Source organism: Girardinichthys multiradiatus, chromosome 11 (assembly GCF_021462225.1).
Source record: "Girardinichthys multiradiatus isolate DD_20200921_A chromosome 11, DD_fGirMul_XY1, whole genome shotgun sequence".
Classification (NCBI taxonomy): Eukaryota; Metazoa; Chordata; class Actinopteri; order Cyprinodontiformes; family Goodeidae; genus Girardinichthys; species Girardinichthys multiradiatus.
In genome coordinates this window covers 25,731,987-25,753,579 of record NC_061804.1, presented here as the reverse complement: position 1 = coordinate 25,753,579, position 21,593 = coordinate 25,731,987, and the positions used below count along the sequence as shown (strand labels likewise).

General features: G+C 40.9%; 2 protein-coding genes across 4 annotated transcripts in view; one reads left to right on the top strand and one right to left on the bottom strand.

Annotated features, from left to right (window-relative positions):
• Nucleotides 1–5,867, top strand: part of cltca (clathrin, heavy chain a (Hc)) — a 36,333-nt gene extending 30,466 nt beyond the window's left edge. For both annotated transcript variants that reach the window (XM_047378872.1, XM_047378871.1), the window contains 9 exons: nt 184–341; nt 424–696; nt 810–1,127; nt 1,214–1,345; nt 1,432–1,542; nt 1,632–1,802; nt 1,941–2,162; nt 4,253–4,328; nt 4,630–5,867. In XM_047378872.1, coding sequence (XP_047234828.1) covers nt 184–341; nt 424–696; nt 810–1,127; nt 1,214–1,345; nt 1,432–1,542; nt 1,632–1,802; nt 1,941–2,162; nt 4,253–4,328; nt 4,630–4,763 — 1,595 coding nt within the window. In that variant the 3' untranslated portion in view covers nt 4,764–5,867. The remainder of the gene's footprint in view (nt 1–183; nt 342–423; nt 697–809; nt 1,128–1,213; nt 1,346–1,431; nt 1,543–1,631; nt 1,803–1,940; nt 2,163–4,252; nt 4,329–4,629) is intronic.
• Nucleotides 5,868–9,159: 3,292 nt separating this feature from the next.
• On the bottom strand, nt 9,160–10,947 carry ptrh2 (peptidyl-tRNA hydrolase 2). 2 transcript variants are annotated; one of them, XM_047379580.1, is made up of 3 exons: nt 10,794–10,902; nt 10,527–10,571; nt 9,160–9,932 (listed from the first exon to the last, which is right to left on the bottom strand). In XM_047379580.1, the coding sequence occupies exons 2-3, from the start codon at nt 10,558–10,560 to the stop codon at nt 9,403–9,405; spliced, it is 564 nt and encodes a 187-aa protein (XP_047235536.1). In that variant the 5' UTR covers nt 10,561–10,571; nt 10,794–10,902; the 3' UTR covers nt 9,160–9,402. The 2 variants fall into 2 exon arrangements, with proteins under 2 accessions (XP_047235536.1, XP_047235537.1); XM_047379581.1 differs by lacking the exon at nt 10,527–10,571 and having other exon boundaries at nt 10,794–10,947.
• Nucleotides 10,948–21,593: the final 10,646 nt, after the last annotated feature.

The following is a 21,593-nucleotide window of genomic DNA, read 5'->3' as shown; positions in this document are numbered from 1 at the left end:
TCATGTCTTATACTGTAACTATTTTACACTCAATGGACAAAATAACTCTTACAGAGGTGCAAAGCTGTTAGAGACATGACCTAAACGACCTGCCGCTGTAATTGCAATGACGGGTGTATATTAACTGGTAATTGGTGAATGAGAAATGGCCAATCAGCTCGTCATTATTGTAAATGTTTCCAGGTAACTGGGAGGACCTTGTCAAGTTCCTTCAGATGGCTCGCAAGAAGGCTCGTGAGTCCTATGTGGAGACCGAGCTGATCTTTGCCTTGGCTAAAACCAACCGCTTGGCTGAACTGGAAGAGTTCATCAATGGACCCAATAATGCTCACATTCAGCAGGTTGGCCTCGCTCGGATATATGGCACCGTCTTGTTCTGCCGGATCCGTGTTTAACACTAAATCTTTATACCTTGTTTTTTAGGTTGGTGACCGTTGCTATGACGAGAAAATGTATGAAGCAGCTAAACTGCTTTACAACAATGTCTCCAACTTTGGTCGCCTGGCTTCCACCCTGGTGCATCTGGGAGAGTATCAAGCTGCTGTGGATGGAGCCCGCAAGGCCAACAGCACCCGCACCTGGAAGGAGGTCTGCTTTGCCTGCGTGGACGGCCAGGAGTTCCGACTGGCCCAGATGTGTGGCCTCCATATAGTGGTGCATGCTGATGAATTGGAGGAGCTGATCAATTATTACCAAGTAGGTGAAATTGGACATTTTGAAGAGCTTCATTGTTGATAGATCCTATGTTCATTGATGTAACATTTAGACATTCTTCTGCAAGCATCTTCATCCTCATTCCTGTTTCTCAGGATCGTGGCTACTTTGAGGAGTTGATCACTATGCTTGAGGCTGCCTTGGGCCTGGAGCGTGCTCACATGGGCATGTTCACAGAGCTGGCCATCCTTTACTCAAAGTTCAAACCCCAGAAGATGAGGGAGCATCTGGAGCTGTTCTGGTCCAGAGTTAACATCCCGAAGGTTCTGAGAGCAGCTGAGCAGGCTCATCTGTGGGCAGAGCTGGTCTTCCTTTATGACAAGTATGAGGAGTTTGACAATGCCATCATCACCATGATGAATCACCCAACAGATGCCTGGAAGGAAGGCCAGTTCAAAGATATCATCACCAAAGTATGGCCTAATCAGATTAAATAAATATGTTTTTCTCATTTTTGAACTGGATCTAAAAACATTCTTTCCCTCGGTTTCATGTGTAGGTGGCCAATGTGGAGCTGTACTACAAAGCCATCCAGTACTACCTGGAGTTCAAGCCTTTGTTACTGAATGATTTGCTGATGGTGCTTTCCCCCAGACTGGACCATTCACGTGCTGTCAACTTCTTCACTAAGGTACCCTGCACCTGAAACACATACCTAGGTCCACCCTTTCTTGGGGGGTTATATTTGCCATTAATAATGAACGCGTGTGTTTCCAGGTGAAACAGCTGCCTCTGGTCAAACCTTACCTACGCTCAGTACAGAACCACAACAACAAACCTGTCAACGAAGCACTTAACAACCTCTTCATCACAGAGGAGGACTATCAGGTAAGTTCTACTGACACCATAAGATTTTCTTTTCTTATTTTTACATTTTCTAAAACACATCTTTATTGTCCATTTGTCTCTTGCTTCAGGCCCTGAGGACATCGATAGATGCCTACGACAACTTTGACAACATCTCGCTGGCCCAGCGCCTGGAGAAGCACGAGCTGATTGAGTTCAGAAGAATCGCTGCCTACCTTTTCAAAGGCAACAACCGCTGGAAACAGAGTGTGGAGCTGTGCAAGAAGGACAAGCTATACAAGGTACTTCCTCTACTTGTTTTATTCTGGGAAATTGTTTTAGCCAATGCTGGAAAAAAGGAGACATGACAAAGTAGAAATTGAAAACGGAGCTTGTTGTTGACTGTGCCACTGAGTTTTTCCATGTCGACTCTCTGACAGGATGCCATGCAGTATGCATCAGAGTCCAAAGACATAGAACTGGCAGAAGAGCTGCTGTCCTGGTTCCTACAGGAGAACAAGAGGGAGTGTTTCGCTGCCTGCCTTTTCTCGTGCTACGACCTGCTGCGGCCTGACGTGGTGCTGGAGACCTCCTGGAGGCACAACATCATGGACTTCTCGATGCCATACTTCATTCAGGTCATGAGGGAGTACCTCTCCAAGGTATGGGTGAAGTTGTGTGCAAATATCAAAAAGCCCGCACACACATGTACAACTTCTCATGGCAGTTTAAAAAAGCCTATGCCTATAGAGATGCACCAATCAGAGCCATAGCTCAGAATTGGCCAATTTTTCTTTGATCTGCTCTGATCTATGATCAGTTAGTCAAAAACTAAAAATATTTCCTTATGAAATTCATAAAAACTAACCTCCTGACATTTTGGTCTATACATGGATCAAACAGTAGCACATGCTTTGATAGATAGGGATCATCTTTTCATTTTCTGTTGGATTCAAAGTTCATGTCTGTCAAAGAACATAACACCTTTTCTCTTATGTGTCTTATGGTCCTCTAAGAAAATTGGAATTGGCTGGTTAAGACCTTTAACAAAATCAAAAATTGGTCAAGAAAATCCTGAGTGATGCATCTCTAAAGGAAAAGTAATACTTAGAATTTCATGTTTAACATTTTGGCATTGCTTGCTGTCAGTCAGTGTTCAGTAGGAAATATTTCATCTTGGTCTCCTGTGCCGCGCCTTTTCCCTTACAGGTTGAAGCAGTTAAGGAGAAGGTGAAAGCTGAACGCAGTTTTTGCTTGACAGATTGCAGCCCTTGCTGTGCATGGTTTTAATTTAACAGTACAGAATCACCGGGCTTTAGTCACTGCTGTATCTTTCAAACACTGCAGTGTTTTGTTAAATTTTTCAAAGCCTCAATTCTCAGAAGAAAACCTCAGAGCTGTAGTGGTGGACAAAAGGAAAAAGAGCAGAAGATATTTCAGTTCTGTTGAGAAAATTCACTTTAAGCCATTGGTTTACAGAAAGACTCTTAACACCGATCTTTCAACCTAAAAAGTGCATTTTGTCACAGAGACTGGAGTAAAGAAGCTCTTGGAGGTTTTAGCGTGCGTCTGATGCTATGTAGGACGCATGTCTTGTTGACACGTGGCAGCAGACTGCTGGGAGCACCTGGACTGAGAGTTTGCTTCCTGTCACCACACTGCATCTCAGTGTTGCAGCTTTTACATGACAGCATGGAACTGCTTCCAGTGAGAGCTGACGTCCGTTAACAGGCATGGACAAACTGAATGTGGATGCGAAGATGATGCACTGTTCAGCGTTCCTTACTGCCTGTGCTTCTGCTCGTCCTCTCAGGACACATTCTGCTTCTTGCTGCCTGGAGATTTTTCTTTTGTCTTTGTGACGAATCATGTTTTTATTTTTGTCAGACAGTCCAGAACATGTTTTGGCTGATGTGTCATGATATCTGCGGTTGGTGTTTTATCCACCAGAAAAGGAGTTTGGCGCAGACAGCTGGAAGCTGTTATTCTGTTACGTTCCTTACAGGACATTTAGCAAACATGTCATGCATGGGATCAGGCTCTGCTTTTACATCCCAACCCCCATTTCCCCAAGCACCTAAACTTTTGTGTATCCGTTTAGATTGCTTGTAGTTACGGATTGTCATGAATTATGGAGAAACATTCAAGCCGCACTTTTAGATTCATTTCTGAAGGTTTTATATTTCACCCTGTTTTCCATTTATTGTGGTTCTGATCCTCATTGGATCCATTCCAATAGAATATGAGCTGTCGGGGTCAATGATCAAGCCAAACTAAGTTCATGTTGATGGATATTATTTATTGGACTCATATAACTGCAGTTACTTACAGTAGACAGAGTAGAATTTAGAGAATTACTCCAAATCATTGGATATTTAGAGCTCTAATGACACTAAAGCTACAAAGAGATCACATGGCCATCACCTGTGGGATTATTGTTGAAGGAATGCTGTGTGAATATTTTTAAGTGTAATATAAGATTATGGGGACAAACCAACCTGTTGATTGAAACATTCTGCTCAGCTACATGGCAGCTTCTCACTTAATAAAACCACTTATGGATTAAATTGTTGGCAAACCATTTATAGGACTGCTGGAGATTACCCATTTATTACTGCCATGATAGATCAGGATCTAAATTAAATATTTATTTTCTCATTTCAAGCATGTCAGCATGTTTTTTTATTAGTTTTTTTTTACATGCAAAGCATTGAGACTTTGTCCTAAGTGTGTTTATTTCTCTCCAATACAGGTAGACAAGCTTGAAACCTCAGAATCCGTAAGGAAAGAAGAGGAGCAGGCAACAGAGACGCAACCCATCGTCTACGGTAACAGTCCAGCAGTGGCATCAGTGTCCACATCTATGTGATCCCTGTCAACAAGAGTGCCTTTATCTTCTCCTGCTAGTCTTTGTAATCCAGGAATATTAATTGAAATTGAACCTTTAAAACCAGTCAAAGAATCTATGACCATGATAGTAAATATAACAGAAAACCTTCAGTTCATTTGTTTTTTTAAATCCCACACTAAGTTGTCACAGGAAAACTACAAAATAAATAAATGATTCATGTTTATATCAGAAGGAGTGTAACAATAAAAAGTCTACATAACAGCTTTTGTGTGTTCCAGGAACACCTCAGCTGATGCTGACCGCAGGCCCCAGCGTACCTGTGGCTCCACAGCAAGCTTACGGCTATGGCTACCAGGCGCCTGCGGGATACGGTCAACCAGCAGCTCAGCCAGGCTTTGGCTACGGCATGTGAAGACTGCCTCTCCTGAATCTGTCCACATCCAGGCTCCATCCATCTCCCACAGTCCTTCACCACACTTTTTATTATCATCTCTCTGCCTTCTGCTAAGAACAGGGAGATGATACTGACAAACTTACTTTTTTTGTTTTTTTTACTGTTCCTTTTTTTTTTTTAAACTCTCATGAAGGACTCCAGGTTTATTTCTGCTCTCAAAAGGTATATATTACATCAACTTTCTCGCATTCCGTATTGACTAGATTAATTTTCTTGTATTTTATTTGAATGGGAAATGGTTAATGTACAATGTGTGGGCTTGGGGGGAGAGCCAGTTCTCTTCCCAGATTAAGGTATGTTGTGAAGCATCTGATTTGCACTCTAGTAAGAAGAATTGTAGAACCTGTCCATGTGTGAGCTTCATTATTGTCCGACTGTACAATGCGTTGAATTGTAGTATATTCAGACACCAAAACTGCTACTGTGTTCTTTTCTTGCAACATCAGACTGCTGCTTTCACGACCATAATCCTGAAACACTACGTTTTACTAGTCACTGTTCCACGCTCGCTCTTCAGGCCTGTTGGTGAAGAAAATCTAAAACTATTTTACATACGATGTACAGGAAAGTTAGATTCTTTCCAGTAAAGCCTATGCAGAAGTCTCCAAACTCAGTTCTTCTCGGATAACATTTCCATGTGCTTTACACACTGCTTTAACACGGGACCATTCTGCCTCAGGAGGGACTGCAGACCTGTGTGTGTGTGACTAGCATGCCCCTGTCCTACTCTGGTTTGCATCGGTTTGGTCACTGTTACTGAGTGTGCAGGAGAGATTCTTTTTCTTCTTCTTGTGTCCTGTTGTGGGTTGCATTTAATGTTTTCAGTTGACCTACTCATCAAAATCTGAAACAATGTCAACACACGTGGGGGTTTGACGTTTTTACTAAAGGCTTGCTTGTATACAGAAAATCAATCATTAACTCCTTATATTCTTATCTAAATTACGTTAGATTTAAATTGTGCACTTACGATACTCGATTGTGCATAATTAGGATCCTAATGAATGAAACGGCAGTTTTGTTTCCACTTAAAAAAATAAATAAAGGCTTCTTGTTTGTCAAGAGTGGTGTCATGGTTTCTTTATTGGGGTATTTTAGTTTTTCAGAAGAGTATTTTAGAGAACTTCGAACTCAATTTTGCAGAAAGAAAGTTGTATTTACAGCATTGTTGGTCTACAGAAAAGTATGCAGTATATTTCATTCAGTGTTTGGTTGGTTGGTTCTCCTGCATGAATAACTGCATCATAGAGGGTGTGGCATGGAGATCACCCTGTGGGTCTGAGGTGCAATGGTGACCCAGGTTGCTTTGAATGCAGCCATGAGGTCTGGTGTCTCATCTTCCACAATACTCTATAGATTCTCTATGGGGGTTCAGGTCAACCCAGTTCACTGGCCAATCAAGCCCAGTAACACCGTGGTCATTGTGAACTAGATTTTGGTACCTTTAGCAATGTGGGCAGATACCAAGTCCTGGAAAAGGAAATTGGCATCTCCATTAAAGCTTGTCAGCAGAAGGAAGCATGGAGGAAAATGGAATGTCCTGATGGATGGTTACATTGACTGTGGGCTTCATTAAACCCAGTGGACCAACACCAGCAGACTACATGGCACCCCCAAATCGTTATGGGCTATAGAAAGGTCGTACTGGACTTCAAGCAACATAGACCTTAACTCCTTAATGAAATGCAAACTTTCATCTGAAAAGAGGCCTTTGGACCACTGAGCAACAGTCTATTTCTCTTCCTCTCCAGCACTGGTAAGACATTTGTAGCCCATGTGTAGGTTTCATCTTTGTGTAGTGGCTCTTGATGCTGACTCCACTCCTTGTGAAGCTCCACCAAATTATTAAATTGATTTAGCTTGACAATCATCTCAAGATTGCGGTTATCCCTGTTGTTGGTGCACCTTTTCATACCACTCAACTTTCTATGAAAGTGCTTCTTTAACTTTAGCAATGACCTTTTGTAGCTTAGAGGGTGTCAATGACTCTTCTGGACTTTAGTCAAATCAGCCAATCACCATGATGGTGTAGCCTACTGACCCAGGATGAGGCTATTTAAACGCTCAGAAAACTTTTGCAGCAACTTTATCACAATATTCTAAAAGACAACATTTTGGGTTTTCATCATCCATAAGCTATGATCATCAAAATTACAAGAAATAAAAGACTTGAAATACAGGTCCTTCTCAAAATATTAGCATATTGTGATAAAGTTCATTATTTTCCATAATGTCATGATGAAAATTTAACATTCATATATTTTAGATTCATTGCACACTAACTGAAATATTTCAGGTCTTTTATTGTCTTAATACAGATGATTTTGGCATACAGCTCATGAAAACCCAAAATTCCTATCTCACAAAATTAGCATATTTCATCCGACCAATAAAAGAAAAGTGTTTTTAATACAAAAAACATCAACCTTCAAATAATCATGTACAGTTATGCACTCAATACTTGGTCGGGAATCCTTTTGCAGAAATGACTGCTTCAATGCGGCGTGGCATGGAGGCAATCAGCCTGTGGCACTGCTGAGGTCTTATGGAGGCCCAGGATGCTTCGATAGCGGCCTTTAGCTCATCCAGAGTGTTGGGTCTTGAGTCTCTCAACGTTCTCTTCACAATATCCCACAGATTCTCTATAGGGTTCAGGTCAGGAGAGTTGGCAGGCCAATTGAGCACAGTGATACCATGGTCAGTAAACCATTTACCAGTAGTTTTGGCACTGTGAGCAGGTGCCAGGTCGTGCTGAAAAATGAAATCTTCATCTCCATAAAGCTTTTCAGCAGATGGAAGCATGAAGTGCTCCAAAATCTCCTGATAGCTAGCTGCATTGACCCTGCCTTTGATAAAACACAGTGGACCAACACCAGCAGCTGACATGGCACCCCAGACCATCACTGACTGTGGGTACTTGACACTGGACTTCTGGCATTTTGGCATTTCCTTCTCCCCAGTCTTCCTCCAGACTCTGGCACCTTGATTTCTGAATGACATGCAGAATTTGCTTTCATCCGAAAAAAGTACTTTGGACCACTGAGCAACAGTCCAGTGCTGCTTCTCTGTAGCCCAGGTCAGGCGCTTCTGCCGCTGTTTCTGGTTCAAAAGTGGCTTGACCTGGGGAATGCGGCACCTGTAGCCCATTTCCTGCACACACCTGTGCACGGTGGCTCTGGATGTTTCTACTCCAGACTCAGTCCACTGCTTCCCAAGGTCTGGAATCGGCCCTTCTCCACAATTTTCCTCAGGGTCCGGTCACCTCTTCTCATTGTGCAGCGTTTTCTGCCACACTTTTTCCTTCCCACAGACTTCCCACTGAGGTGCCTTGATACAGCACTCTGGGAACAGCCTATTCGTTCAGAAATGTCTTTCTGTGTCTTACCCTCTTGCTTGAGGGTGTCAATAGTGGCCTTCTGGACAGCAATCAGGTCGGCAGTCTTACCCATGATTGGGGTTTTGAGTGATGAACCAGGCTGGGAGTTTTAAAGGCCTCAGGAATCTTTTGCAGGTGTTTAGAGTTAACTCGTTGATTCAGATGATTAGGTTCATAGCTCATTTAGAGACCCTTTTAATGATATGCTAATTTTGTGAGATAGGAATTTTGGGTTTTCATGAGCTGTATGCCAAAATCATCCGTATTAAGACAATAAAGGACCTGAAATATTTCAGTTAGTGTGCAATGAATCTAAAATATATGAATGTTAAATTTTCATCATGACATTATGGAAAATAATGAACTTTATCACAATATGCTAATATTTTGAGAAGGACCTGTATTTCAATGTGTAATGAATCCATATTTTTACTTTCTAAAATGAGTGACAAACATACTGAACTTTTCACATTCTATTTCTTTTTAGTTGTACATGCTGATCAGCCTTGCACATCTAGACAGCCTGAGCTATTTTGCAAAGACGTATGTGAAAACCTTTGTGAACATCAGTTTTAAATTCTTTAGGTCTGGACTTTGACTGGGCCATTCTAACATGAATATGCTTTGATCTAAACCAGTGGTGTCCAAGGACCAGTATCATGTTTGTTTTAGATGTTTCCCCCTTCCAACACACCTGAATCAAATTAATTAATAACCCCGGGTGTCCCTGTTGGAAAAGAAGCAACCCCACAGGATGATGCTGCTACCACCACCGTGTTTCACACCAGCTCCAAGAGAAACATGTCTTTCTCATTTCACTCAACTGTTACTTGCTGCTTAGTGCAGGTCTTTCACAAAAAAAAAACAAAGTTTGGGGATGTGAAAAAGTTCAAGGAGTATGGATAATATTGCAATGCACTGTATATTGACCCCATTTTCTTCTTGATTGTTTTAACAAACATCTATAATCACATGCTGTAGGCTGTTGCAGGAAAGAAATTTAATGCCTGTACATTCTAAAGATAAACACTGTTAAATCATCAAAAAAAGTAAATATATACATCCCAATTTGTAATTACTACTACACAAATTAAATTACTTTCTGCTTTACAGATGGGTGATGTGTAAAAGGTAAATTCAACACAGATCCGGATTATTCCTATTCACAACAGCTTTAATAATTACAAAATCTTGTCCTAAGATGCAGATATAACAAAAACTTTAGTAGAGTTTCAAGTCTCCGGTGACACCATCAACCAGATTGGCTGGACCAGGACCAATCCCCAGCACGGTGCGAGAGCCAGGCGCAATTTGTGTCCTTCCTGCATCCTGAATGAGGCTGACAGTGAGTCCCACCTCTCTGGCTCGGCCCAGCAGATCTATCAGGGTGTCCTCATCAAGGGCCTTCACCACCACCTTGGGCTGACCGCAGTACTCCCACTGCTTAAGCAGCTCAGGGTTCCTTCGTTGAACCTGTTTATAAGCACTTACTGCAGCATGGGAGCACTGGGCTGCCACCTTCCCTTTGCCCATCTTCAGGTCATTCCGGACCACCAGAACCATCTTGAACTCCCCTCCTTCTCCCATCATGCTGTCCTCCCCGGTGCCGTTCCCCACCGCTTTCATCAGGCTCTTGGATGAGGGGCCGAGGCGTGTCCGGAGGTGCCAGCCAAGGAGGAGTCCGCAGCCCAGTCCGGCGACGAGACCCAAACCCAGGGGACCGTATAACACATCCATAGTGTTTGCTAAACCTGCAAACATTTACAGAAAACTTACAGCACATTCACTTCTACATAAGAGGCAGAACGTTTCTGGGTTACTTTGTGAATAAGCAATTAAAATTAACCTGCATAAATCAACTTCTGTTCAAGCTTCTACTTCAGAGAGACGGTTAAATAAGATAAGATTATGATAAATGAACTCCATAAACAGATGAAGCCACATCAGCACCTAGATTGGACATCAACGCTGTCACAAATAATTTAAATAATTTTTTAATAATAACACATCTATTATTACTGCTAAAATGATCATGTTAAAAAATTGACTCAATTGCTTAAATAATTAGAAAAATATAAATAGCTGAGCAAAACACTGTTAAACTACTGTATAATGACTAAAACTGATATGAAACAATTCATCATAATTTAGTTAAGACCTCTTAAGCCATACGGTCCCCTTACAAGGGGACTTGGCCTCTTTAGCAACAATAACACACTCGTGGCTGACAATCTGAGACTGACAAACATTTGTCATATGCCCAGATCTTCATCTGAGACTCTTCTACAAAAGTGTCTACTTCATTTTTATATCCACTGACCACAGCTCAAACACCATGTACTAACCCATAATATTTTGTGTTTCTTCGACTGAGTTCATTTCAGAGATATCTGCGAAAACATAACACATTACACATAGTTAAGGCTTGGGTGGTTCCGTGAATGAACAAGCCTTTACTTTTTGTGGGCTGAAACAGAAACTAGCCTTGCTAGTTAGCGTCCTCAATGCAAACACCGGGACGTCTCTGACCTTAATCTACTTACACAGATTTAAAGCTTTAACTGTAAGCCCCTAGTTCAGCAGATCTTATTTTCATGGATAACATTTCATACCTGCGACTCTATGAGGGGTTTTGAAAGCATGGAAGAAGTTTCAAGGGAAAGGGCTTCTGATTCTTCTTCTGGCGTTTTTAGAGGCAGCCGGCTTCCCTTAAGTTACTGTGCTGCCCCCTTCTGGTTAACTTGTGTTGTACAGTCCTTAAGGTCCTCTGTACGTCTGCTGCTGCTGGTGCGAGATGGAGGCTGCTGCAGCTTCTTCTTCTGTTTCTATTCCTTGTTCTTCATGTCCGTAATCAAACAGCTTCTACCTACAGGGGTTGGACAATGAAACTGAAACACCTGGTTTTAGACCACAATAATTTATTAGTATGATGTAGGGCCTCCTTTTGCGGCCAACACAGCGTCAATTCGTCTTGGGAATGACATACAGGTCCTTCTCAAAATATTAGCATATTGTGATAAAGTTCATTATTTTCCATAATGTCATGATGAAAATTTAACATTCATATATTTTAGATTCATTGCACACTAACTGAAATATTTCAGGTCTTTTATTGTCTTAATATGGATGATTTTGGCATACAGCTCATGAAAACCCAAAATTCCTATCTCACAAAATTAGCATATCATTAAAAGGGTCTCTAAACGAGCTATGAACCTAATCATCTGAATCAACGAGTTAACTCTAAACACCTGCAAAAGATTCCTGAGGCCTTTAAAACTCCCAGCCTGGTTGATCACTCAAAACCCCAATCATGGGTAAGACTGCCGACCTGACTGCTGTCCAGAAGGCCACTATTGACACCCTCAAGCAAGAGGGTAAGACACAGAAATAAATTTCTGAACAAATAGGCTGTTCCCAGAGTGCTGTATCAAGGCACCTCAGTGGGAAGTCTGTGGGAAGGAAAAAGTGTGGCAGAAAATGCTGCACAACGAGAAGAGGTGACCGGACCCTGAGGAAGATTGCGGAGAAGGGCCGATTCCAGACCTTGGGGGACCTGCGGAAGCAGTAGACTGAGTCTGGAGTAGAAACATCCAGAGCCACCGTGCACAGGAGTGTGCAGGAAATGGGCTACAGGTGCCGCATTCCCCAGGTCAAGCCACTTTTGAACCAGAAACAGCAGCAGAAGCGCCTGACCTGGGCTACAGAGAAGCAGCACTGGACTGTTGCTCAGTGGTCCAAAGTACTTTTTTTGGATGAAAGCAAATTCTGCATGTCATTCGGAAATCAAGGTGCCAGAGTCTGGAGGAAGACTGGGGAGAAGGAAATGCCAAAATGCCAGAAGTCCAGTGTCAAGTACCCACAGTCAGTGATGGTCTGGGGTGCCGTGTCAGCTGCTGGTATTGGTCCACTGTGTTTTATCAAAGGCAGGGTCAATGCAGCTAGCTATCAGGAGATTTTGGAGCACTTCATGCTTCCATCTGCTGAAAAGCTTTATGGAGATGAAGATTTCATTTTTCAGCACGACCTGGCACCTGCTCACAGTGCCAAAACCACTGGTAAATGGTTTACTGACCATGGTATCACTGTGCTCAATTGGCCTGCCAACTCTCCTGACCTGAACCCCATAGAGAATCTGTGGGATATTGTGAAGAGAACGTTGAGAGACTCAAGACCCAACACTCTGGATGAGCTAAAGGCCGCTATCGAAGCATCCTGGGCCTCCATAAGACCTCAGCAGTGCCACAGGCTGATTGCCTCCATGCCACGCCGCATTGAAGCAGTCATTTCTGCCAAAGGATTCCCGACCAAGTATTGAGTGCATAACTGTACATGATTATTTGAAGGTTGACGTTTTTTGTATTAAAAACACTTTTCTTTTATTGGTCGGATGAAATATGCTAATTTTGTGAGATAGGAATTTTGGGTTTTCATGAGCTGTATGCCACAATCATCCGTATTAAGACAATAAAAGACCTGAAATATTTCAGTTAGTGTGCAATGAATCTAAAATATATGAATGTTAAATTTTCATCATGACATTATGGAAAATAATGAACTTTATCACAATATGCTAATATTTTGAGAAGGACCTGTATACAAGTCCTGCACAGTGGTCAGAGGGATTTTAAGCCATTCTTCTTGCAGGATAGTGACCAGGTCACTACGTGATACTGGTGGAGGAAAATGTTTCCTGACTCGCTCCTCCAAAACACCCCAAAGTGGCTCAATAATATTTAGATCTGGTGACTGTGCAGGTCATGGGAGATGTTCAACTTCACTTTCATGTTCATCAAACCAATCTTTCACCAGTCTTGCTGTGTGTATTGGTGCATTGTCATCCTGATACACGGCACCGCCTTCAGGATACAATGTTTGAACCATTGGATGCACATGGTCCTCAAGAATGGTTCGGTAGTCCTTGGCAGTGATGCGCCCATCTAGCACAAGTATTGGGCCAAGGGAATGCCATGATATGGCAGCCCAAACCATCACTGATCTACCCCCATGCTTCACTCTGGACATGCAACAGTCTGGGTGGTACGCTTCTTTGAGGCTTCTCCACACCGTAACTCTGCCGGATGTGGGGAAAACAGTAAAGGTGGACTCATCAGAGAACAATACATGTTTCACATTGTCCACAGCCCAAGATTTGCGCTCCTTGCACCATTGAAACCGACGTTGGCATTGGCATGAGTGACCAAAGGTTTGGGTATAGCAGCCCGGCCGTGTATATTGACCCTGTGGAGCTCCTGATGGACAGTTCTGGTGGAAACAGGAGAGTTGAGGTGCACATTTAATTCTGCCGTGATTTGGGCAGCCGTGGTTTTATGTTTTTTGGATACAATCCGGGTTAGAACCCGAACATCCCTTTCAGAGAGCTTCCTCTTGCGTCCACAGTTAATCCTGTTGGATTAATCAATGAAGACTGGCTACCAGGATGGTCCAATTTAGCCATGAAACCTCCCACACTAAAATGACAGGTGTTTCAGTTTCATTGTCCATCCCCTGTACCTCACCATAGTGAAGTAACAGATGTAAAGGTGATGAAAGCAACAAGATTGCTAACTCAAAGAAAGGTGGTTAAAACTGATAGCCTGTCAGTAGTTTGCGAGGTTGAAAACGTTAAGAAACTTAACATAGGTTGTATCATTTATGAGGTCAGAGAGTTCATTCCAGCACTATTGAGACGTTTCAAGCGTCAAAGAATGGGTCACACAACAAATCAATGCAAAGGAAAACAAAGATGTCCAAGTCTAAACAAGATAGAATGTCTCAAGGTGATTGCCTCATTATGGTATTTCTTATCCTACAATGAAAAACTAGAACCCTAATTGCCAATGGACAAGAGTTCAAGAGAGTTGTGGCTGAATTGGAATTTCAACCTGAAATTATCTGTCTTCCAGAAACATGGTTAAAACCACACTTAGACTTTGTTATGTTAGGGTACACTGCACTTAAATTAGATCATCTTGGGAAACAAGGTGGGGATGCATAACATTCAGGATAATATAACATATAAAAGCGTAAATACTATACAGGAATTATAGTGATATAATTGTGTATCCCCAGAGGGAATATTAAAATAGTTATTTTTACAAGATCGCTTTTGTGTATTAATAATGGAAGAGGTACTAGGGTAGATGTTACAAAAAATATAGTTTCATGTTTGAATCTTACTCTAGTTTCGACTAATATGAGTAACTTGTGTGAATGAAAATAATATACTGTAGGTTGTTATAACTTTCTTATATTATGCTGTGTGAATTTTGACATGCATGTTCATGAAGGATATATACATACATATAAATATATATGTATTTATACCGGAGTTTAATGTAGAAATATGTAAAAGACTTGTCTGTATTTACAGCTCAAATAATTGCTAAAATCTTAGGGTTACAATGGATAGAGGAGGTAAAACCTGATAGGGCACTCATTTGTTCAGGCTCTACAGCATCATTAAATAGTTTGATTTAAAAAGAAACAGCAATAGAGATTTTTTGATGGAAATATTTATATTTATATTGCTCTTAAAAATGAACAAGAATTGATGTAAAATTCGGCTGGGTTCCTGCACATGTTGGTGAGGAGGGAAATGAAAAAGCAGATGAGATTGCAAAGAGAGCAGTCAAAGTTAAAAAATGATTAAATAATGAATGTTCCATTTGGGAAGGGTGAGGCCAAATCACTAATAAGAGCAGTATTGAAGGATATATGGCAGGAGAGGTGGGACACCGATACTAAAGGACATAAGGACAATTATCCATTAAATCTTTATTTAATGGATAATTGTGTGTCATGAATGTGAAGAATCATATTCATCATATTTGCTACACCTTAAAAGGTGTAGCAAATATGATTATGAGAGGAGTATAATGCATGATAGGATCTATAAGTTGGGACGGGGATCGGACTTGGAAGGAATATTGGGTATTAATAGAAATATAAGTGAAGGGTGTAAAGCGTTATTTGTATTTCTAAAAGATGCATGTTTAGTCCATGTTACATTGTTTTGTTTTTTTTTATTAGAATGAAACCGGAAGTATAATCCCTGAGATTACAGACTCGGGTACAGTAGGTAGCTTTATGCACCTACAACATTGGTTGCAAGACACGAAGATTTGCCAACCAGGAAGGAGAAGCCAAACCCCCAGGTAACTCAAACAAAGAAAGAAGTATTAATACAACATAACAGAATGTTGACCTTGCAGTGTTGATATACATGTATGTGCATTCCATATAAACATTGTACGGTGTTATGGAAAAATAAGCCAAAAATAATAAACACTATATTAAACAATGAGGAAAATCTATTTTAAGTAGTGGCTACAAAGTAAGCTAAAGGGAAACAAACTAATGGTGATGTGTGGATCTTGCCATGTGTGGTTTGCCATCACAGTAAACTAAACATTAAGTTTGGAACTAAATATTTAGCTTGCTAACTAAATATTTAAATTGCAAGCTAAATATTCAGTTCGAAAACTAATTATTTAATTTGCTAATTAAATATTTAGTTTGGAACTGTAACATTTAGAAATGTATGAATGACATGGTGAAAATATGACTTTGAAAAATTGACCCCCATTTTTTTTCTCTGATGACAAGCTAAATAACTCAAAATATTTGTACTTGTCATCTTCTGGTTATCGGGGACGGGGTCCTGGGGGCAGCAGTCTAAGTAGGGATGCCCAGACTTCCCTCTCCCCAGACACCTCCTCCAGGTCCTTTGGGGGGAAGCCTGAGCATTCCCATGCATGTCCCAGGCCTCCTTCTGGTGGGACGTGCCTGGAACACCTCCCTGGGAGAGAGGCATCCAGGATGCATCCAAAACAGTTGCCCGAGCCACCTCAACTGACTCCTCTCGATGTGGCGGACCAGCGGCTCTACTCCAAGCTCCTCCTGGATGCCAATGTTAGACATTTTCCACGTATCTTTTACCAAGTTGTTGAATATATTCATATCATGTTTTATAGTGCGATCATTTGTGAGCTCTTAGCACTTGAAATATGTTTTAAGGATGACTATTTGCATCTGTCACACCTAATGCAGTCCAGTAGCAGAAAATTTGAAGGAGTCGTTGTGAAAATGGGGGCAAACACCACTCGATTGCTGTCAATCTCGGGTCACCATGAGCGCTCCCGTTATTACTCCCGTTGGTACATTCCCTTTCCTTTTGTGTTAGTTCAGGAGGTTGGTTTTAGTTTGTATCTGTCTTTGTATGAGTCTTGTCAGTGATGATTTTGAGTCTAGTATCTTGAGTTGACCTCTTTTATTGGCATGCCTGTATAATTGCCCATTTTGTTAACCATTTTTTCATGTTTTTTGGGTAAATAAAACCCACTTTTTTGAATTCAACACCTGTGTCCTCTACTCTGTACTGCTTGGTTCCTGACAACCAGGCTCTTAGCAGATGCTTATTTCTCTCAACACTTTGTGTTCATCCTGTTCCTCAGCCAGCTGTTCATTTTCCTCCATCAGCTCCTTAGGCTTGTCTTTCTGCACAAAACAAAGTCAAACAAGAAAATGAGAACCAACACCAATATACTTAGAGTTGATCTCTGTAAGAACTGTAATAAATACATGGTTCATCACTCACCATTTTTCTGAGCTTCATGTTATTCTCTGTTGAATGGTTCTGCTGCAGGATTTCTGTATTTTCAATAGATTTTTTTTTACGTTTTGTCTGGTCTTTTAAAATGAAGATAGTACTTTGAGAGGCAGTCCGAATATCAGTGCCTAGCTTGTTTTTAGATCAGCCTCATATTAAAAACTAGATGTCTGACGTTAAACAGAGAGCATACATATACGCAGTCATTTTAATTTCATGGTTCCTGTAAAAACGTTTAAGTTAGTTTCTTTGGTATCTTACTCTTCAAGTCTGTTGGCCAGGGACTGATTTTCTTGCTCTGTTTCTGACATCAGTTATCTGGTCTTGCTTGACTAGTTTTTCACGGAGCTCCTTTGTCTGTCCATATTTTCTTAAAGCCAAATCAAATATTTTACCCAGGTGTTTGCTTTCTCTGCTCAAACACCAGTAATTATGTAAGTCAACCGTCATTTTATGTTATACGTAAAAAGGCCAAAAGAAACAAGTAAAAGTACACTGTTTCATCCAGACACTCACGTAGTTGAGATGTTCTCTTTGTAACCTTTGCTGTACATTTCTTCTATTTTTTTTCCCTTGATTTGTTTTTGTCTGATGTGTCCAAACTGTCCTGCTTAAGTCTTGACGACTAATGTTCACTTCCCTAAACACAGTCTGCTCTGAAGCTGAGATGTACTTATTACTGAGCAGAACCTTTTGTGACATCACATCTGCACAGACTTTTTACCAGGGCTGAATGAAGCTCATTGAGTTACAGTCAAAAGATAAACTAATTTCTTAATATGATAAAAATAAGAGTGGGTAGCATTGTTGCCTTGCAGCATGAAGGTCCTGGTTTTGAATCCCACCCCAGGATCTTTCTACATGGAGTTTGCATGTTTTCCCCTTGTATGTGTGTGTTCTCTCCAGATACTCTGCCTTCCTCCAACAGCCCAAAAACATAACTGTTAGGTTAACAGGTCCCTGTAAATCACTCCTAGGGATAACTGTGTGGGCGCATGATTGTTTGTTTGGCCTCTCACCCAAAGACTGCTGGAGATAGGCACTAGCATCCCTTGTCTCAGGTGGTAGGACTTTTGCCTTTGAGCAAGAAGGTTCTAAACCCCAACTATGCTTGGGTTTTTTGTTGCTATTCCAGCTTCACCCCACAATACAATAACATGCATGCGATGGGTGCAATGGACTGGTAACCTGTTTAAATATGCCCATTGTCTGCCATAGACCCCCACTAAATGAACAGTTTATTATAATGGTTTCATAGTCACTGATTTTAGACAAGAGCTCAGTCTGTGGATACAAGGTTATTAGTTCAGTTTATTGCCTCCCAGAGGCCTTTTTAGCAAAGCGCAACTGTGTATCCCTAAGCCTGTACAAGGTCAATTTGTGGTGGGTATATTATTGCTGGAGCAGGTGGGTTGGCACATGCCCCTGTTCATGAAATCTTCAACGCACATCTCCTGGAAAGCTATTATCATGTCCTGAGGGTGGTTAGAGACATAGAATCTAAATGGCCATGTTTAAAACTTGTATTGCAAATTCAGCCTTCTGGAGCTGCAGGTGATGCCTGATGATGCCTGTCACCATGACAACTAATGGACTGAATAGATGAAGGGATGAAAGCTGTCAGGCTAAAGGACTCCTTTTAGCACTTGGCTGTTTTTGCAGAGTTTTGAAGCATCAGACAGGTAATAAGTGTCAAAAAGTACTCAGACTTCTGTTTTCATGGAAGCTGTTAATACTTTCGGTTGCTTGAGGTTTTGGCGAAGGGTTCAATATCTCAGAAAACGAAATTAGTTTTCTTTACAGGCTTGGGTTGGGTGGGGAACTATGAGGTTAAGAGGTCATGGGAGGATTTAAAGTGTAAGTTCAAACCTTTGACAAATAGATTAAGTTTGCTCTGAGAAGATGAAAACTCTGCACTGTCTGTGATTTATGTGATTTACTTCATCAGTGTCCAATAGACAATAACTCTTTGGTGGCAGTCCAAGATATCAGTCTTAGTTTTTAAAAAGGGGACCAGAGACAATGTTCTGGCAGTCACAAAATCACATTTCTCAACCCCAGGAAAAATTCACTCTAGTCTTGAACAACTGAGGCTTTAACTGATCAGCGATCCTAATATTAAATGGGAACAGGGAGGCTTCTACCCAAGTTGTGAAACAGTGGGTCAGATATTTACCTTCAGAAATTGTTGCGGAGGTCATGGGAATTTGGTTGTCAGGGAGGCCTTCTACCATGTCTGGGACATTTTTGAGGGATCCTGCAAGAAAATGGGGTACCTGGATTAGGGGTCTTCATGGATGCTTTTTGAAGTGTTTGAAGGTTTGTAACCGAGAGTCAACTGGACAGAATAAGAGTCTTTTAATTTTCTACCACCGCTCATATGTGTGGGTGTGATTTATACTGCGACAATGTCCTACTCCTACATTCAAAAATCACAAGAAGAGACATTTTATACACAAAGAATATTCAGAACAACTTTGTAACCAAAGGAGAGGTTAGCAGTCACCTTCAGACACTTGACACAATGTAAATAAGGTGTTCTGAAGAGAAAACCTAAAAATGAAATAATTTAACACTCTTAATCCAATTACTTTGGATCATCTGTTTGTGGCACATTGGAAAGCTGATTTTTGGTGGCTGGAGGTTGTGGAAACAGCAATTGTTTTCCACTTTGGTGGGGGCTGAAATTCTGATAATGAATTTTTTGTCACACTTTTACCCCTCAGACTTTTTTTTATTTTTAACTTTTTTTAACTTCTTCAACTGCCATAATTAAGAATGAATATAAAAATAAATAAATGACTCAATAAAATAATTAATGGGCCAAAAAGTAGCTAGAAATATAAATTAGTGTGCCATTAAATGCAAAAACATAATAAAAAGAAGAGATTTAATAAATTATTGATCAATTAATCAGATATAAATATATATATATATATATTTCTATTTTAATCAACTATTTTTATTTAAACCACAAATTTTCAAATCATATTTTTTTTCTCGAACTCGATATTTTTCCTTTGTTTATTTAATATAACTGGATTTCTTGCTGTTTTATTTTTCCTACCCCTTTTATTTCTTTGAAATTTATTACCACTCAAATATATTTAAAACAAGTTTCTTTCCTTGAAAATATATTATTTTTCAAATTATTGTACCATCCTTTTATTTGTTAAGCACCAATATATTTTCCGCTCTAATATATCCCTGTTGTATTTTTTTACCCAATGGATTTCCCTGAGCCCATTTATTTCCATCTTTCTTTTTCACATTACTTGGTCTCTGTATTGTCTTCTCCTCAACATCAGGAAGAAATGTAAATACGAACGGGGCGGGACTGAGACAGAGGGGGCGGTCTTTGGACCAGCGTCACCGCCTCAGCTTCTCACCTATTGGCTGAGGTCAAGCTTCTAGGAAGTGGCTGCTGAGCCTCATTATGGCCCTGAGTATTCTCTCAGTTAGAGTCAACAGGATAAAGTAAACTATCCCGACTAACAGCACTATCTACGTCCAAATCCACAATGCTCCTGACTTCTTTAGCGACATGATAGAAGTTAAGTTAGCTGTTTTTGCTAGCTCCTTTTCAGAACAATGGCAGCCAATAGGCCCTGTCCCAATACCCACACTACACCCTACGCCCCTCTATGAAGTGTTTACTTTGTACAAGTGCATGTAGGGGTTGAAGTGCGCAGGTTACAAGCATGCAAAATTGGAGAATTGGGACAGTAAGGGTTACGTCATCGACTTGCACCTCTGCACCATAACTGCAACATCAAAAAGGGCGGGAACCAGCGCTGTTTTCAAAGTCTTGCTGCTAAAAAAAAATATTTAAAACTGCAACAAGCAATTGTTTTGAGGAGAAGAAAGTGTAGGAAGCGACGGAGGCTTATATACCAGACTCTCGCTGCGCCAGTGTTTGTTTGAAAGGTAACTTCAGTGTTATGGCCTACTGACTGCCCAGACTCACTCTGAACCCAGTGGTATCTTACAATGGTGAGCCTGGAAAACCGGTAAAAAAAAATATTTGTCGGCTTGCTGTCTAAAGTTTACGCAGTTCTTATTATTCTGATTTGATGGCTGATTACGTTGACGGTTGTGATTGGTTTTTGCACAGAACGTCACCAGCAGCAGTGAATTGTGGGTAATATACTTCGGCGAAGGGCGGATTGAGGGCACAAAGGGGGCGAGGCTAAGAACCACTCTGGAGAATTGGGACACACTACGCACTCGAACCCATCAACGAGAACGCGCAACATACAGTGCCTTGCGAAAGTATTCGGCCCCCTTGAACTTTTCAACCTCTTGCCACATTTCAGGCTTCAAACATAAAGATATACAATTCAAATTTTTTGTGAAGAATCAACAACAAGTGGGACACAATCGTGAAGTGGAATGAAATTTATTGGATGTGTCAAACTTTTTTAACAAATAAAAAACTGAAAAGTGGGGCATGCAATATTATTCGGCCCCTTTACTTTCAGTGCAGCAAACTCACTCCAGAAGTTCAGTGAGGATCTCTGAATGATCCAATGTTGTCCCAAATGACTGATGATGATAAATAGAATCCACCTGTGTGTAATCAAGTCTCCGTATAAATGCACCTGCTCTGTGATAGTCTCAGGGTTCTGTTCAAAGTGCAGAGAGCATCATGAAGACCAAGGAACACCAGGCAGGTCCGAGATACTGTTGTGGAGAAGTTTAAAGCCGGATTTGGATACAAAAAGATTTCCCAAGCTTTTAACATCACAAGGAGCACTGTGCAAGCAATCATATTGAAATGGAAGGAGTATCAGACCACTGC

Bases quoted from the DNA above. Each gene is read 5' to 3' on its own strand.
- ptrh2 (XM_047379580.1), bottom strand. From the start codon at position 10,560: ATGAACTCAGTCGAAGAAACACAAAATATTATGG. The intron at 9,933-10,526 runs GTTAGTACATGG...AAATGTTTGCAG, and splicing joins AGAAACACAAAATATTATGG to GTTTAGCAAACACTATGGAT.